The 20,048-nt window shown below is 37.1% G+C and overlaps 1 protein-coding gene across 1 annotated transcript; it reads right to left on the reverse strand.

Moving 5' to 3' along the window:
• Nucleotides 1-1,660: 1,660 nt before the first annotated feature.
• LOC107667721 (uncharacterized) lies at nt 1,661-14,849 on the reverse strand. Its single transcript, XM_016459445.1, has 12 exons — nt 14,511-14,849; nt 13,876-14,401; nt 12,570-12,749; nt 11,365-11,467; nt 10,970-11,169; nt 10,234-10,320; nt 9,836-9,913; nt 9,625-9,708; nt 8,761-8,814; nt 8,459-8,670; nt 7,619-7,778; nt 1,661-1,722 (listed from the first exon to the last, which is right to left on the reverse strand). Exons 1-12 carry the CDS (start codon nt 14,847-14,849, stop codon nt 1,661-1,663), a joined length of 2,085 nt encoding a protein of 694 aa, XP_016314931.1.
• Between the last annotated feature and the right edge of the window lie 5,199 nt (nt 14,850-20,048).

Below are 20,048 nucleotides of genomic sequence, written 5' to 3' on the forward strand. Positions count from 1 at the left end.
ACATTTACAAAGTATCCTTTTCACTACACAAAATAAGTGTTTAATCTATGTAAATGTTTCATTCACAGTATCAGCCTCTCATAAAGCTCTTACTATTAAACTTTTCATTTGCATGTCTTCTCATTCAGTTTAATACATTTGTCTATTATGTAATCTAACTCATTTTACAGTTTTTTTTTATTTGCTTTGGTACTATTTCCCAAGTAAGGTGCAAATTTTCAAAACTCTTAGTACAAAAATCCAAACTGATCACGCTTGTAACACCACTAGACATTCTTTCAAAACCTAATCTGATGCTTTCATTACAGTTACACATTTTTATCCACTCAACCATTGTTTCAAAACGTACGATTATTGTATTATATATTGAGGACATTTGATTTAAATCACCGAAACACAACATTGTGATCTTCTTTCAATTTAGTACTTTTAACAATCAGTTAGCCTACCTTGTCTGAAAACGGTTGAGATGTTAACAGACTTTTTGAGATGTAAACTATACTAAGAATTCCGCTGTTGAGCGCCTAGCCCTTCCCCTTTGAGAAATTGCTGGAAACACATTAAGACATTAACAGTAATTTTAAAAATACAGTTGAAGTCAAAAGTTTACATACACCTTGCAGAATTTGCAAAATGTTAATTATTTTACCAAAATAAGAAGGATCATACAAAATGCATGTTGTTTTACCCATTCTACTTAAACCCATTCTAATGTCATATTTAGCTACCTACAGTGTTTTTTATTTAGTACTCACCTGAATAAGATATTTCACATAAAAGACATTTGCATATAGTCCACAAGAGAAAATAATAGTTGAATTTATAAAAATGACCCCATTCAAAAAAAGTTTCGATTCTTAATATTGTGTTGTTACCTGAATGATCCACAGCTGTTTTTTTTTTTGTGTGATAGTTGTTCATGAGTCCCTTGTTTGTCCTGAAAAGTTAAACTGCTTGCTGTTCTTCAGAAAAATCCTTCAGGTCCCATGAATTCTTTGGTTTTCCAGTATTTTTGTGTATTTGAACCCTTTCCAGCAGTGACTGTATGATTTTGAGATCTATGAAAACTCTGAGCTTCTCATCTGTTGTGGAGTGTTTCTTTCTGTCCTCCTGAAATCACAGAACAATTTCTATTAATATTTGTTTACCATGAAAGTTCAAAACACCTTTGAACTAGTTTTCAACCAATATTCATGGTCCTTGTAATATAAGTTACTGATTAACCATGCAGTGCATAAGTTTAGGTTAAATAAATTAACCAGTTTTCAATCACCAATTGACAAATTACCAGCAGAACCTTTAAAAAGCTGACAAAAATTTTCATAAACAATCTTTCTATAATAAACAAACAAACAATCTATCACAATCAATAGTTAGCCTACCTCATCTGAAAACGGTTGAGATGCATATGGACATTTTCAAATATATTTTCAAAACTATTTTTATGAAGCATTCAACAGAAACCTGTCAATTACAAGTAAGAAAAGTGTCAGGAACAGTATGTAATATTTGTGTGATTTTAGGGACTAAACTTACCTGAAAGCAGTGAAATCAGTAGCATGTTTTGCTGTTTGTCAGTTGCAGTGTTGCCGCCCCATTTCTATGGCAACTCTGCTCCACCCTTCAGTGTAGAATGACTTGAATGTTCAACGCACACGCATTAAACCATGTCACAGTCACAGAGCATTGGTTGTAACATTGTCGGTAGCTTTGTTAGAAATACTGCATGATGATAATACTCTTATCTAATAATACTGCAAGAGTGGAACTTCACTGGAAACTTCCAGTTTTATATATTGTTATTTTTGATAAGAAACAAATTCTCATCTTTATAATTATGTCAATTTTTTCAGTAAATTCAAACAATAATTGCCGTTTTGATGCTGGTTGATGTGGCGTGACAGATCGCTGTATAAACACCTAGTTCTAGAGAAGTGCATTTTGTGGAAATATTAGACTATATACTCATAATTTATTTAAGAGATGTCTTAATTATTTAATTAAATAAATCTGTTATGAAACAAGTTATGACAGCCACAAATGAATATATTTCAACAACAAATAGAAATTTTTATAATTTAGAAGTTTATATTTCTTTACTTTACTTTATTTAGAATTTCTTACGTCACCTTTAATGCCACATGCTTGTAAAATTATATTGTTCCTTTTTTCTGGGGAGGCAGAAATTCAAGATTAAACAACAACAAAGAAAAGTGTTCAGATATCTACTGAGCCCTGAATGATCTGGTTAGAGATGAGGTAAATGACTAAAGGCTGAATCCATCAAATTCCCTTGTTTTTAAAAATGCATTTTATTCATTTTATTGTAATTTCATCTCTGTACAGTAGGCCATAAATGAATGAAATGTAAATGTCAGGGTGCATGTAAGGAAAATTAAATGTAATTAAGTTGCTATCTTTGCTTGAAAAAGAATGCCACCTTTAAAATGTGTGATGAGCTAAGCAGCATCAGTGTGGCTCAGGGGAATTTAAAGTAGGACTGCAAAGTAACTAATCCCTAGCTTTTTTAGATTTTGAAACCACAACCTAGATTTCATATTGCACTGCCTTAGCACCAGTCAAAACCAGAGCTGTAGTTTCATTGATTGGCACACTTTTAAAGCTGTGGTCTCTGCCTTCACTGCCCTCCAAGTCTATCTTTGCTCAACTCGAGCCAGTTTTGTATAGCCGTTTCTATCTCGGCCTCTGTGATGTGTGTCAGGGCACCATTCCTAAGAATTGACACTACAAGGGAAAATATTTAGAAAAAAAATAATACTATCAAGAGAGGGAAGCACCAGTTTGGTAACACTTTATAATAACTTTCATTAATAAATCATTAACAAACATTATGTAATGCTTAATGGATCATTAGTTAATATATATTCACATATCTAGAAATGTGAAATAATGTGCTTGTTAATGTTTACTAATAAATAGGGATGTGACGAGATCTCGCGGCACGAGATCTCACGAGATCCGACTGGTCTCGCGAGAATGTGATGATATCCTCGCAAAACAATTTGCAGTGTTTACATTACAGCTGCACGATTAATCGTTTAAAGATCGCAGTCTCTTTTCAAACACGCACACAATCTTATTCCTGAATGACCATGATTCAGCTCACATCAGTTTCACATCGCGAGCTTCAGTGGAGCGTGAGAAGCATGTTTTGTCGCTGCCCATGTTAATGAATCATTCATGCTGCTGCTGATCCAGAAAGAGCAACACAAACAGTCTTTTCAACCACACATCATTATTTCTGTGTTACAGACATTTAAATAACATAAGTACTGGGATAAAAGTTTATAGTTTGAGTATAAACGCTTATTCTCTACAGTAGCGAACAAAATGAAAGTATCTTAACACGTGTATGTATTGTAACGCTTTTATACTCTTCCGCCAGGAGGTGGCGATAACTGCCCGTTAAAAAAAGTATTTGTCATTGAATCATTCATTCAGGAGATTCCAATAGTGAAACAAGTCTTTATGAATTGACACTGACTCCTTCGTTGAATTTTTTTATTTTTAAAATTTTGTTCAAATAAATATATTTAGAGCCCGACCGATATATCGTTAAGCCGATATTATCGGCAGATATGAGCCTGTCGCCGATATATCGGTATTGGCGAATATGCTGCCGATATGAACATTTTTTTACATAACATATAACGCAGATAAAATGCTTGAAATGGTGTAATTACTTAGTCTGTCCGGCAGAGCGTGCTCCATTGACCTGGATGAAATTCTTTAAAGCTTACGTCTATGGAAAACCATTGAAACTTTGAATTTGAATGCAAATCGAGTGTATGTCTCGAGGCCCTCTTTCGAATGAGACCACCCCCGCGTTGATAGCCCCCGGGGTTCGGGAGTTAGGGGTGGTTAAATTCGCATGGTGTAATTACTTAGTTTGTCCGGCAGAGCGTGCTCCATTGACCTGGATGAAATGCTTTAAAGCTTACGTCTATGGAAAACCATTGAAACTTTGAATTTGAATGCAAATCGAGTGTATGTCTCGAGGCCCTCTTTCGAATGAGACCACCCCCGCGTTGATAGCCCCCGGGGTTCGGGAGTTAGGGGTGGTTAAATTCGCGGTCTGGCGCCGACCGATCTGACGATCCCGGGGGGCTACCGATGCGCGGAGTGTGGCAATTTGGTGGAAATCCGCCGGCACGTTCGCGAGATAGTGACACCAGCCAACACTTTCACTTCACTAAGGAGGTCTCTTGTTCAGGCAGCAGCATTCAAGCGCTGGCTTATTGGACCGTAAGTGCCCTGCGAAGTGGACTTCACATGATATTCCCCCATGATTCCAGTTCGAAGGGAACGTATACGTTACATTCAAAGGGCATTAAAGTGCGTGAGACGTGAATTTCTATTTATTTACAGAGGTATATTATGTCACACTTCACACTTCTCTAGTAAGTTTCGTCTGTGTGTAAAGACAGCGCAAGTCCGTGAATGAATGTTCCAAAGTGAAATAAACTTCAACAGAATAAAGTTGAATGGAATTTAATTGAATTTAAGTTGAATAAACTTCACTGATGTGAAGTGCACTGATGTCAGACTCATTTTGGATAATAAAGTTTATTGTTAAATTGTTAAATGCCCTGCCTCCATCATTACATATCTCTGTCACATCATTATAAGTGTTTGATCACCACATTTGAGTGATCATTGCAAAAAATTTGTTTAATATCGGCCTTTTTTTACTCTCTAATATCGGTCCCAAAAAACCCATATCGGTCGGGCTCTAAATATATTTTTTAAAAAGACTTAATGTACATTTTGTCAGAACCACTAGTAAATTATGTTATTTTGTTTAGTTTTCTAATCTTTTTTTGTTCAGAATCGTGATCTCCAATTTATATAAAAAAACATGATTCTCAATTTATCTGAAATCGTGCAGCTCTAGTTTACATGTTGTTTATTGCTGCATATAATTCATTCAAATAGAAGTTTAGTTTCATAAAGTACAAGTTGATTTCAAAATGCACCTACGTTTTTTGCATTTTGTGTTTTTTCAGTTGAATAAAAGATATTATATATTATATATTTTCCTTATATATTTCATCATTGAGGCTTTCTTGTAAAAAGTCTAAAAATCTCGTCTCGTTCGCATGGACCCAGTCTCGTGTCTCGTCTCATCTCATGGGATAAGTGTCTCGTCACACCCCTACTAATAAATGTATTAAGTAATTAACATTTAATGTAAATTAAAATGCTTACCAATTTCATTAAACTTCTAATTCATATGATCATGCACATCTTGAAAATCTACAAATGACTTTGACAGATGTTATACAATGATTAAAAGCGTTTACTATAAAAGAAAACGATTCAATCTGTGTATATTGCATTTGTTTTTATAGATGATAAATTAAAAAAAAATAAAAATGTGTTTTTTCCCCTCCTGTTGATGTATGATTCAAGGAATGTTCTGTTTAATGATACAAAATAATATACTCAGGGGCGTAGCCATTATTTCAGAAGTGAGGGGGACAGGAATGTTATTATATATATATATATATATATATATATTCAATATACAGTAGTCTCTTCTGCTTACCAAGCATGCATTTATTTGATCCAAAGTACAGCAAAACCAGTAAAATTTTGAAATATTTTTACTAAAAGTCCAGTGTCAATAAATATACTAAAAAAATTGTAAATGTATATAAACATTCACAAATTATGAATAGCCTCAACTCTAGATTGGGTACTGCAAAAACATGAACAAGTGATTAATAAATGATTTGTAAAGATGTGAAAATAGGGTGAATTCTGGTCATTTGAGACAGTTTTTATCATCAAAATGACTGCTCATAAAGGTACTAATGATTAGTAAATGTTTATAATCATTTACAATTGATGAATAGTTTCCACTTTAGATTGGGTACAGCAAAAAACATGAACAAATAATTAATAAATGATTAAAGATGTGCAAATAGTAGAAGTCTACACAACAAACAAAGACCAAATATATGACCTTTAAAGACTGTGATTGAGTTAATGAATATATTAACATGAATAACTTGCGAAGTGCTTAAAATGACTAATTAAGCTATATTTTTACAACATTTGTTAATGTAAAAATGAGCATTAGCTAATATGTGAACTGAAGTTTAAGTTAATGATATTTGTAATCATTCAAAAGTATATTAACAAATAAACTTGTAATGATTGAATAATTTCTGTTAAAATCATTTGTAGATTTTTAAAATGCATTGAAAGTTATGACATTTGTAAACATTAACTAATGATCCGTTAAGCATTATATAATGTTGGTTAATGATTTATTAATGAAGCTTTTAAACATTGTAAATCATCTGTCAAAATCATTTGAATATTTAAAAAAAATGCATGATCATATGAATTGAAAGTTTAATGACATTTGTAAACATTTCAATTTATATTAAATAATGATCAGTTAATCATTTGGTAATATTTAATCATTTCATTTGTTAACATTAACAAGCACATATCTCTTATTTCTAGATATGTGAATATATTAAGTAATGATTAGTTAAACATTATGTAATGTTTGTTAATGATTTATTAATGAAAGTTATTATAAAGTGTTACCGGTAGTACTTACACAATACATTCTTTACAACCTTTTACCTTCCATTCTAAAAATAACACCTCTCATGCTCCCTTCAACTTAGAAAAAGTTAGAAAAACAACTCCCACACACCTCTTTTTTTTTCTAAACCCTAATTCTGTTTCCCCTTTTTTCCCCCTAACCCAAATCTCTTCCTAATCTTATTTTTAGTTAACCCATAAATCTAATCCCACCTCCTTTTCCAATCCTAATCTTACCTTTTCCATTTATCTAAAACTCAAAAACTAAAAAAAACCCTAAAAATTAAATATTGGCATTTAATTGGAAATAAGACTGATCATGCAAAAAAAAAAATATATATATATATATATAGCAACGGAGAGCGGTATTGCTGTTTTTCCCACTCAGGGATCCAAAAATACTCAAATGTTTAATGTAAGATGTAAAAAAAAAACTATCTAGATATAATCTTACCTTTTCCATTTATCTAAAACTCAAAAACTAAAAAAAACCCTAAAAATTAAATATTGGCATTTAATTGGAAATAAGACTGATCATGCAAAAAAAAAAAAAAAATATATATATATATAGCCACGGCTCAGTATCCATTTAATTCAGTTCATCCCCTCGAGAACTACATTAAGAGAATCACTAACTACAGTATTTTCACACACATTTATTACAATTACAAAAAGTCACATGTGTAGAAATTGACCTCTGGCAGCTATGTAAACCTGTGTGCAGCAACTTGTGTATGAGGCCAAACATTCAAGGGTACGTAAAATTTTGATCAGGGCCATTTTTGTGTTTTCAGTTATCATGATTAATAAATGAGCCAAACAACTCTGTGATAATAAACAGCTTTGTGTGGCCAATATCCTTTGTGTGGCAAAAGTCTTTTGCATGATCAGTTATATTTTGCAAATAAATGGCAGTATTAAACAACATGTCGATGTATGCAAGCTTTTAAGCACAACTGTATATAAACTGAAAAAGAAATATTGATTAAGTCTCCCATAATGTGATTGTTACTGATAACCCAGTAAAACTTACAGAGTAGAACTTCATGCACTGGTCGTGACTTGATGCCAGTCTTCTGTCCTCTCCCACACCAATTTAGTTGGGTGGCAATTTCAGGACTAAAGACCTTCCTGCACACCCGCCACACTGTTTTTTTAACAGAGTTTCCCCCTGTTGTGGACAGCTTTGCGATCTGTAATGAAATACATAATTAAAGCAAGGGTATGTAACTTCTCCTTTCCAGCCATCCTACAACATGCCCTCTAGACCCAATCCCCTCACACCTTCTCCAAGCAATCTCTCCCACACTTTTACCAGCACTCACACACATCATCAACACATCTCTCCTCACAGGCACCTTCCCCACTGCATTATCTCACTGTTAGGTCTTTCAGGGTGGCCTGGGGAGGGGAGTTATCCAAAGCACATCAACTGCTCACTGGCGTTTCTCAGGGATCAGTTCCTGGACCCGTCCTCTTCTCCATATACACTACATCACTGGGTCCCATCATACAGGCACATGGTTTCTCCTACCATTGCTATGTACTTACTTGAACAATGCCTGAAACTTGGTATTACAAGCACTTCCTGTGTCTGTTTGCCTCTTTAAGAAGAATCGCTTTATGTATTCCCCAATTGTAAGTCGCTTTGGATAAAAGTGTTTGCTAAATGTAAATGTAAATTTAAGCAAATGTTACTACAGACAATCTAAATCCTATTTTCTGTCACGTCTTGTTACTTTGGAACACATAAGTTTAACCCTCCTGCTCAGATTTGTGCAGGCCAACACAAACAATGGACTAAACTGATCAACTCAACGTTTTGTTGTCGCTTACACACTGTATACACATCTCAAAGTATTAGAGAACCTACCACATGTTTCTTAAAATCGCCATCTCGAAGAAGCCTTTCATCAAAGCAGTTTAATTCACTAAGTGTGGAGATGGGAAATAAATGGTCACAGTCATTGCTCTGAGGTTGTTGTTCTTGAGCCCTGGTTTGACTGAGAGATTGAACAATGGCTGTCAAATGGTCCACCTTGATGTGAAGTTCCCCAATCTGCTCCAGGATGATCCTTTCAACTGCTGTTAGAAATACAGCAAAAAATCCATTATTAAACTTTTCCTTATTACAGCAATTTTCCAACATCAAGAGAAAGATGTGACCAAACGTACCAGTGCAGGTAGTTGGCATTCGTTGATGTGTGTCACGAAGGCTATATCTTTGATCTAGGGAAAGAAGTATATGTCACATGTCTCACATGTAGGTAACATTCAGTTGGGTCATAGGCGCAGATCCCACGCGATAGTCTCCGTTCATTTTAACCAGTAAGAAATGGATTGCAGCTTGTACGGCTTTATTCTCGTTTTCATAGTCCATTCGAGTTTTTGCCGTTATTTTAATGGATGTCAAGAGTGCATTATTGTACACTGGATAAATTAAAAATACAGTAGTTAAATTTAAACCTTTTTTTCTTCTGCTTTTTGTTTAAAAAAAAAGTTATAAAAACTTCTTATTACATATTTATTACAAATAATTACAGATACCAATTGATATGAAACATTAAATTGTCATAAGTTTCTTAGCTATTGTCACGGTTCACACCCACGAGGAACACGGGAACGAAAGAGCGAGGAGACACGGAGTAAAGTAACTCAAAAGGGTTTATTAAACGAAGGCTGGGGATCACAGGACTCGACACATCAGGAGGACAGGATGACGTTTACCGACTGACCAAGGACAAGAACTAGAACACACTTTAAATACACAGGAACTGATGAGGGGAAGACAAGGGACACCTGGAACTAATGACAATTAACATTGGAAACACCTGGGAACAATGAATTCAAAGCACCAGACAGAGAAACTGGATGACGGAGCACATAGGGAGCAAAGACACACACAAAACCTGGCCCAGAGCCTGACAGCTATATTACCCAGCCTTAACTAGTACATTAATTCCAGCATGTTTTTTTTAGTAAACATCAACAAAACAGATTCCATAGACCCAAACAATGTAATAGGATTAAATAGCTTACGTTCAGGAAAGCCCAGTCTATCATCAGGCCGTGGAGTTGGATGATGTGCCTCCACCTCGTTTGGTCTCCAACTAACTGTTGTTACTTGGAAAAAAAAATGTCATTATCTCATGTTTGTGATTAATGAAAGAATCCTAAATAAGCTATTAACTCTGCACATGTTAGGTTAATTTGAAAGGCCTACTGTCTGGAATTTCTGAAAGATGCTTACGTTCAGTGTAAGCTGGCCTTTGATGACAGTCTGTTTCTAGTCTGATCTCCAAATCTTGCCTCAAATTTGATGTCATCCCTTCGAATAAGAAATCATTTATTGATGTTAGTCTCACATGTCTCACAAATAAAATCAGAAATGCTTGGGTCAGTGATTTTTTTCACATATGCTATATTTTCACTATGTCATCTTGTTTACGTTGAGAACAGTCAATATTGCTGGGTTGCCAGGCTGGAACAAGGCAATGGTGACTGTTGGAGGACACTGGTCGGGCCTGTGAAATCACTATTTTGAAATGAAAAACATTACACAAAAATTAGACTAGCATGACTTTGTCACTGGAAGCCTTTTGTAAATTTTTCAGATACACCCTATCTTCACTATGTCATCTCATTTACGTTGAGAACAGTCCATATTGCTGGGTTGCCAGGCTGGAACAGGGCAAGGGTCACTGTTGGAGGACACTGGTCGGGCCTGTGAAATCACTGTTATGAAATGAAAAACATTACACAAAAATTAGACTAGCATGACTTTGTCACCACAAGTCTTTTGTGAATTTTACGTTACACATGTTACATGTAATTACTATTGTACAATTAATTATGCATAATTACATGCAAGTAACCCTAATCCTAACCCTAACCATATAGTAAGTACATGTAGTTAATTAATATTACTATTACTCTGTAACAAGGAAACCTTAAAATAAAGTGTAACCAAAAATTCCAGTAGCAGAAGTAAGCATTGTAGGTCTAATTTGTCAGGTGAACATTTAAATGGAAGCTGCACATATGGGAAATAACTTTTTAGATTCTACTTAAAGGGAGGGTCTTTTAAAAGGGATGATTTTTAAAAATCTGTAGGCTAAAGCTATTTTCTTACACAAATGCTGACGTTTTGTTATCTGACATTGAAACATGCTAAACAACATTTTATAAAAAGCATGCAAATATATACCACCAGCAATGCTATAGTAGGCTAATAGTATATGTGATTTTCTGTGTACATTTGTGAGTTTGGTAAGAATGAGTAGTTAAACGTTCTGATGTCTTTAAAATATTCTCTGTTGTATCATGTCTAGCGATGTTGAGTGTTAGATGTGATTTACTTTGATACAGATCGGAACAAGCTTACCAGCTCTGATGGCATCTGTGCTCTTTGGTCTTGTGACCACTGGTAAGGGAGGAGGGGCTGTTAGGTTTCTGGAAGGGAGTCGATTAACCCTTTTTGGTGTTTTGGGCAGGCAAGTTTCTTGTAAAGTTGCCAAATGGTCATCTTCCTCTGATGGAGGTGATGATGTTGATGAGGGTGATGGTGACCTGAGACGTTTTGGTCTATGTAAGTAAATTAACCATTATTATTTGGTTTTCATGCATAATATTATGCAATACAAGCAAAGGTACAAGCAAATATGACAACATTTCCCTCAACCATAAAGACAACACAGTTCCATAAATGTTGTGGGATACAGTCAAAACTCAGACTAAAAGGAGGATTATTTCATATTCAACAAAGAAATATGTGCTTACTTCCTTCGTTGTCGTACAGTTGTAACTTCGTGTTCTTTGTCTGTGTTTAGGTCTGATGTTACACATGATTTTTCCCACTTTTCTTGTATTTTGTTAATTGAATCTGTAAGCAACATTTAGCATGTTAACTATTCAACTATAACATAAACTGGTTACATGTAGCCAAAGTATAGGTAGTGATAGTAGTTAAAGTGGAAGTGAAGCAGGCAGTCAAATTTACATTATTTAGTAAATTGACTTCAACTTTAATTAAAATAATGATAACAAACACGATTAATGTAACCATTTTAAAGAAAAAATTATGTTTTGTTATAGCTTTTGGAGCAAGGGTGCCACCATCTTGCAGTACCACAACGTGTGACGTCACGGGGTTGGTTCGCTCCGTTGGCCAGTTAAGTAATATATAAGCATTTCTTTACTTTTTGAACACACGCTTGTTTAAATGGAGAAAGACGAACTTGAAAGGACTGTTGAGCCCATAGTAAGTGCAAATGCTTATGCATTTTAGCCGATATGGCTAGGTGACCGAGTAGTACTGCCGTTACAGGTGGAAGAAGTCGTGAACCTGCTCTGGTTTGGGGTGAAGATAAAACAAATCGCGTTTGCATGGATACTCTCAAAACATCCATTAACAATATTCTGTGCATTTGCTCAAGCAGACTAGAAAGAGGACTCAGTTTGGTACTCGCGTGCAGTCCATAGGTCAGTATCAAATGAGTTTAAAATTATTATTTGCAGCACAAAAAATGTATAAGTTCACATGTATGCATCTTTTGAACTTTTTATGTTGCAATTAACATAATTATTAACCTAATTATATCCCCTCAACAGTTTTACATCGGCCGTTTTGACATTATTCTGATGAAGTTTGAAGCAAATTGAGTAAAAATAAGATGCTGAATTCAAAGTATTTTGAAAATGACACACTTCCTGCTGCCAGTTGGTGGCGCTATAAACCCCTGAAGTTTGATCAAAATCAGACAATGTATGTGGATGTTATTAGACACTTCCTGTTTCTCATTTCTCGCCATAAATTCATCACCTCACCACGAGCAAACCGTTTGAGATATCAAAAATCCCTTCCCAATTTAGCATCCCCAATGTCTTGAGAGCCCCTGTGCCACGCCCGGGGTCTCCTAACCCAGGGTTAACAGCAACGCCAGATGCTGTAATACTCAAATGCATGTTGCTACACTGAAAATTACCTGATTCGTAGAGCACACGTGCAGCAAATTGTCTCCAGCCCTTTGATGGATTGGGGACAACCTTTTTTTGGACACTTCGGAGAATCTGGGACTTGTTCCTGTATGGGGGCCACCAAGCAAGGCCATCTAAAAACCACTCCTTTGCCACCGGGCCAGTTTTGTTTTCCTCCTCGAAAAGTACTATTAGATACATAATCACCTAATACAAAATATGTAACACAATAAAAAGTGTACTTTAATTAGTAATCAGTTGGGTATAAAAATACTACCTAGTACAGGTCATGTTCTTGTGTGATGCAAAATGTCTTGCAACAAACTAGTTTATGTCATGACACCAGGGTTAAAAGTTGGCACCCACCCACCCACCAAATGCAGGTAAAATTCAGCAATGGTGGGCAACACACTTTGGCTAGTGGAGCTAAAACACACATATCACAAATAACGCACCTTTACAGAACAGCATTTACTTACTTTATGATAGCTAACTCACTTGTCATTACAAAATTTTAAAAGTTTCAGAAAAAAAAACCTCCATAATGCCTACATGACACCACAACACAGTGACCCTTCATCAAGCTGTCAAATGCACCCCGCCCCCTCCCTCCCTATTCCTCACCCCCGTCATCCTTCTGCCAGAACAAAGCTACTCTTTACAACCAAGCCGCAGTGCTGTGTGAATGCAGACGCATAGGAATATCATGATCACAGCCTATAGAGAATCATGTAAAAACACTAATAGCAAATAGTAAATAATTTGATGTTCATTTTTTGATTAATAAGTTAATCAGTTGTGTGTTTTAATGCGTTTAAAACGGATTTATGCTTACTTGGCCATTTATACTTAAATATACTTTAGTTGTAGGCCTAACTTAGTGAAAATGTGAATGTGAGTAGTGAGCAAAAAAGTTCACTTTAAACCCTGCACGGCAATAGAGAAAACATTTTACAGTAACTACTTACTGTTCAGTTAAGGAGATTACTGCAGATCAGGGGAAGAAGCTTTGTTGGCAGGAGAGGCAGCAACAAGCAGGGCAGACAGATGGATGGACAGCTAGACAGACGGATGGACTGACAGACACACTCACGGACAGACAGACAGACGTAATACATACTACATATACAACTTCATAAGACTGTGGAAAGAGTCAAGCAAGAGGCTGAGAGATAGTGGATGGCAAGGGGGTGAGATAGTTCTGGTGTGTTGTTGGATGGAGTTTAAATTGTCAGTTCATATGTATTAGAGGTACAGCAACAAATTGTCTCCCATGAGGTATAAGGAAAACCTTCCCTTCAACCAGTCCAATACTGCAGTGCTGTGTCATGTCCAAGAGGCCATCTACTAAATGTATGCCAAATGTAGAGGAAGATGTGGGGTACTCAAAGAAGGACTCTTGATGGGCAAATGTGGAGTAGACCAGGTGTACCTCCTCTTTCTCAACAATTATATTCCTGATCTTTGCTACCTTTCCCTGAATGTAGACGTGGCTGTTGGCTTGGTCAAGTTTAAGGGTGAAGAGCTCTGTGTTATATTGGGTGTACTGTTGTGGACACTGAAAACATGGTGGTAGAGGTCCAGATGTGTGTTCTCTCCTTACACCTGAACTTTCTACTCTTTGCATTTGTACTGACTCTCTCTCCGCAAGCCTCTTCACAACCTGGCAGCAGGGAGATTCTGGTTTCCTAACAAGCCTCTTTAGTTTTTGCATGAAATTTTCAAATTTGAAGGCACTGAAGGAATCCAGGTTCCCATGCACTTTGACATCTTGTGCAAGGTGCACAAGGTTGTGCACATTGTAGGAAAGGTACATGTCACCATACAGCTTTCCAAAGTGCTGAACAAACAACACAAGTGCATCATTTGCAGTCAGTGTACTCCTCAAGCAGTGCCTTGTTAGACAGTATGAACACTCCAACAAACAAAAGCAAGAAGTGCTGGTATACTGCAGTATGCAGGAAATCTTTAAGGAGCACAGGACCAGTATAAAGCAGGAACTGGCGGAATTCAGAGGCTTTCCATCGACCAACTTCATTCAACGATCTTGGCCTTCGTGCAAATTCCACTGGCACACTTTTTCTGATCTCCAAGAGCTTTTCAGAGAGATTATTCACCTGTAAACCTGAGAGCCTACAAGCCAGTGGACCCTTGAGCCACAGGTACAAGAGTCGCCTCATGACACCCAAGCAGACAAGATGCATGTAGTCTAATGGAAACCCACTGACCATGCCCAAAGATGTGGCAACAAGAAGTGAAGATCCAAGATGATGCCCTTCATCAGCCATTTCTTTGAAGTCTTTATCAGTGCGAAGGCGGGCATCAGTTTGAGGGAATACCACCCTATTGTTCACATATTCCCCCTCCTGCATACATTTCTCACACCCCGAGTAGCCTGTGTGCCCTTTCACATTCTTCAAAAAAGCTCTGGCTGGAGCATCACAGACCATTGAGCACAGTTGGAGCCTCATTGTAAATCCTTGAAATGAAAATCCTTTCTCCAACAACACAACTTCAGCCACAAAATCTTCCAGGTACTCAAGAAGGCTTGCTGGCTTGCTGGTGCCACAGAAAAGCCCAATCACAAATGGCTGATGCTGGGGGAGGTTCTTGATGACTCCAAGAATGGGCCAGAACTGGGTGGAAGAACTTTTAAATACTGGCAACCCATCCACATTCTAGGCATACACCATTAGCCAAACTGCACTTATTTGCCTCCAAAGTGGTCTTCATTGACTTCAGGATTCCAAAGTAATGGTATGTCCCACCAGCCTTTTCCTGGACAACCACTGACTCTGACCGTGAAGTCCTGAGTAGTGTTCTTGCATCAGCTGGCAATGATGGATGATTGTCCTTTAGAATTCCCAATAATTTATTCAATGCACTGTGTGTTGTTTTCTTCCAATGCCCAGGTTGCTAGTCTACTTTCCAGACAAGCTTCCTCTTCTTCACTAGAACTACTGTTATCAGAATGTAAATAATCTAACTCCTCAGGGAAAGATGATTCATAGTCCATAAAGTCCTCATCAGTGTTAACTGGATATTCATAACTGTCAATTGGTAAATTTTCAGCACTACAACCAAAACCACACTGAACTGACTCCAGTTGTTGTTTAACTCTTTCTCTAGATTTTCGTTTCAAAGTCCAGTAAGAGGGTGTATTTGCCATACTTCAGAGACACACAAGAAACAAAGAAAATACAAGAGAAAAAAACATAAAGGGTACAAAAAGAAATGGCAATCAGTACTCGCATTGAGTTTCCTATGCTAGGGTTAGCTTACAAAAATTACATCCACATTATGGCCATTTCAAACAGACCATGCCTGCTTGGACTGTGTCTAATAGCAAATCAAATTAACTATATCATTGGTTTTCAATTCCAGTCATCGAGTACCACCGCTCTGCACATTTTATATGTATCTCTTATCACTTCAGACGTTTGTTCTATTCAATGTAAGTGCCCTGCAAATTGGACATCACAGGATATAACACCATGATTCCAATTCGAAGGGAGTGTTGAGGTGCGTACCATTTGACCGTATGTGGACTGCAAAGTGGTATTCCGCCATCTTAAGTGAGATTCCAATCCGAAGGAAGCGAACATGTTCAGTTCAAAGGGCACTGCAAACCGCATAGGGAATAAGGGAACACTGATACATCACTTCACAGGAAGTGGAGAGAGAAAATCACCTAACTGTCATTGTGCACTGCATCACCAGTTAGAATTAACGATGGAGCAGAGCCGTTGAAAGAGTTTTTTAAAAGCTCTGCAATGGAGTGGTTGCAATAAATGTTGTTGTTATTATACAAATTAAGAGTATTTATGAATGGTTATGGCGACGAATGTTACATTTGCATATTGCATTGTGTGAATAGGTTAAACTAAGTAAAAACGGCAAGAAACAGCTGAGGCTCTGTCATTTTTTATTTTGCTTTATTTACCACAGGAGAGTTAAATGTAAGGCTGCATGTGGGAAAGAAAGAGCACGAGATGAGACCACTACAATCTGCTAACAATCTTAACATATAAATGTTGACTATATTTATTAGTTTCATAATTGTATATGTATTTGTGATTGGTCAGAAGGCGCAGTCCATTGTGCAGTAGAGAGATTAGCTCTGGATTGATCTACCGCGTACAGCGTGTGTCAGAAACGAAACGTCCATTGCCATGACGGAATGACAGCCCTGGAGACACGGTCGAAGTGGCTGATTGACAAGAGACTGAATCACAAGCACGACTGGAGCAGGACGTTTCTCAGTGGTAAGTGTCAAGTGTAGACAAGTTTGGTAATTATAAGATTTGATAAAACAAATTTACTCTCACAGCATAGGATACAGCGTTTTCTCGACATGATGTTAACCACACAGAAATGTTACTGTGTTTGTGGGCAGGCAAGTTGGCGATGTAGAACGTGGGCGGATATTATGCAAATGTGTTACTTCGTGACGTAGAGCCGTAACAGAATAAGATTCGAATTCCTGACGACTCGTTTAGGCGATTACGAGCCGATTCTTTTTTTTTTTTTGATAGACAATAACTTTATTTATCGTGCACTCTCGGCTTCACTACTTTGCAGATAGTTTATGTTCACATACAACTACATGACACACTGCATGAAAGGTAATATTCGAAAAGGCATAATAGGGGCACTTTAAAGCCTTCTTTTTTATCATTTATAACTATTTATAGTGATACCCCAATCAGGATTTTTAGACAGTTATTCAGGGCCTGAATTTCATTTTTGAAAATGGGGGGAATTCCCCTCTTAGGTGACTCTTGTGAGAGGGTAAGCAGCATGGACTGTGCTTTCACAGTGCTTTTTTTTCACATGGCAAAAAGCCATATGTGTTGACTGTGAAACACAGTAGACTTTAATAATATGCCTTTATGGTGCAATTACAAAATTTTCGTGTCAATCCATGTTCATATTTACTGCAAACCATGCGCTGTTACTTTAATTCAACACTTGCAGCGCAGCAATAGACTCGGTGCGGAAACGATCTCAGCACTACAGCAGACGCACCGCTCCTGGAACTCACTGCCAGACCGCAACCGTGTGCAGTGAACGCTGTAATCCGTTAACATGAGCACAGAAAAAATACGCACCACGGATGCACTGCAAACGGAGTAATGTGAACCTGGCGTTATGTGTGTGTGCTGTGAGTGTGCATGAGCGTACGGTCTCCAGGAGAGCGCGCAAGCGCTGAATGGTTAAACACTGGCAAGAATTAAAAATAAATGCAATTTATAAACTTTAGTGACGATGTGACACTGCCTCAATTGTGCAAGTGACAATTCCTGTGTCAACTGTGCAGCGTGCAGCTCGCTTATAGACAGACGCGATGTGTGGTGATTTGAAGCCATTTGCGTATTTTGAGAGAGAAAGAGAGAGAGCGTGCGGTGATTCACTCACGCTGTTTGTGAAATTACGTCTCACACAAGGTTTTCAAATTACTTTATAAGTTATTAAATGAAAAAAACGTGAAGGTGAGTACCTCACCTTCAGCATTATAATTATTTCACCCGCAATAATTATTGTCTGTGCCGGACAGAGACTGAGACGGTGCCGCTGCCAAACCTCTCACGGCAGCATCATCAAGCTTGAGATCGTTTTTTTTAGATCGGCCTTTTAGAGACCGCAGATCAATCATCCAACGTAATTATCGGCCGATAGCGATCGGTAGCCGATCAATCGGCGCACCCCTACTTTCCACCTACTAGATTTTGCGTATTAAGCAATAGCGTTGCTTGTCTGCAGTTTGCTTTCCATGATACTTTCGAGATATGCCAAAATAAACATTACTAAGCCATTTCACATCTGATGTCTTCCCACATCTTAAAACTAAAATAATTTCCCTTATCAGTTTTCACACTATTCTTGCCTTGTCCAAACACCCACACTTGAGGTCTTTGCACTTGACCACTTGAATAATTATATGACGTATTTTCTGTATTTTTACATGAATACTCTAACTTTCATTAAAAAAGTAAGTCCATCCATGTTTCTTTCTATTCCTAGCCTCAGTAACCTACATACAGGTGCAGGTTAACAACCAGCGCTTCTTTACCATGAATCTGCGCTGACAGTAGGCTAGATAACTCCCCTACATGGTCTTTTCTTGTCTTCCTCACAATCTCCTTTCTGAATTTTTTAAATTTTTTAAAAAGTTTTTCATAATCATAGCCTACTTGCAAACAACAACCAGATGCCATCAAAGATAACACTTCCCACTTCACACTCTCTCTCTTCAGAAGAGTCCCGTGAAATGCATATGTCATGCCATGCCTTGCAAAAATGACTTATGAGTGAAATCAAGGTCCTATGTTGCAAGCAGAAATGACATCCATATTTCTGGCCATTCTACGGTGACTGAGAAGTGCAAAGCAAATCACAATTCTGAAAACAAAATAACAAATTACAAATGCAAATGCAAGTCTAAAAAACAAAATAACAATTCAGAAAGCACAACAACAATTGTTGAAAACACACAATGACAAATTTGAAAACAAAAGTCAGAAAACACAAGGACAAATCCGAAAACAAATTAACAAGTCAGAAAACACAACGACAAATCAGACAAACCGGAAGAGGTAGGTATAGTTTGAGACAGCGCCATTGGTTTGGGATTACTCACCGCTGACTGGACGAGACATCTGTCAATCAACGTATACAGGAAGAACCAGCCGAAGAACAGCAGAGTCGTGGTAGAAAGTTCGGAGATGGTATTAAAGTAGCTCAGTTTAAATGTATTGTATGAATTGCCCTTACTATGAAATAAAAAATACGGGGTGTCTATTTACATTTAGTTAAAAGTGGCTATAAATCGTCAGCTCCAGCGATGCAGATGAATAAGCGTGTGACCTTGGCTTTTTGACGCGATCGAACCGGGTTCGATCCCGCCTTTTGCCGAACTTTTTTTCCTCCCTTTTCAAATCTCGTATTCAACTGTGATTTGCTTTGCACTTCTCGGCCACCGTACATTCACAATGATATTGTGATGACCTTCTAAATAATGATACAAAAATGTGGTTAGAAAAATATTTGTTTACATCACATTATTTGTACTTTTTCTGAATATTGTGAGTTTAGGCTGCATCACTGTAGGTAAAAATGGTAAACAGGCTCCAAATTAGTTTTTTTAAGTGTGAGCTCTTAAAATTTTTGCTATGTGGCAAGGTCACCTAAAATCCTACAGGCACACCCAAATTATTATTTCTGGATACACCACTGTTATAAACAGCTGCTAATCATCTGTGACATACCTTTCTGTAAGGACAGGATTGTCGCTAAGTGTCAGGAGCCTGTTTAAAGCAGAGAGAAAAGCAACATATAGCACATTAAAATATAACTGAAAATAGAAGTGACAGACTTACTAATTTCACAAATAAACATGAACAAATAGTCTAATTTACAGTTGTGTTTGTCCCTTACAAAAACTGAGACACGGAACACATGGGGAAGAAACCACAACAAAAACAGTC

Source organism: Sinocyclocheilus anshuiensis, unplaced genomic scaffold (assembly GCF_001515605.1).
Source record: "Sinocyclocheilus anshuiensis isolate Anshui unplaced genomic scaffold, SAMN03320099.WGS_v1.1 scaffold2381, whole genome shotgun sequence".
Taxonomy (NCBI): Eukaryota; Metazoa; Chordata; class Actinopteri; order Cypriniformes; family Cyprinidae; genus Sinocyclocheilus; species Sinocyclocheilus anshuiensis.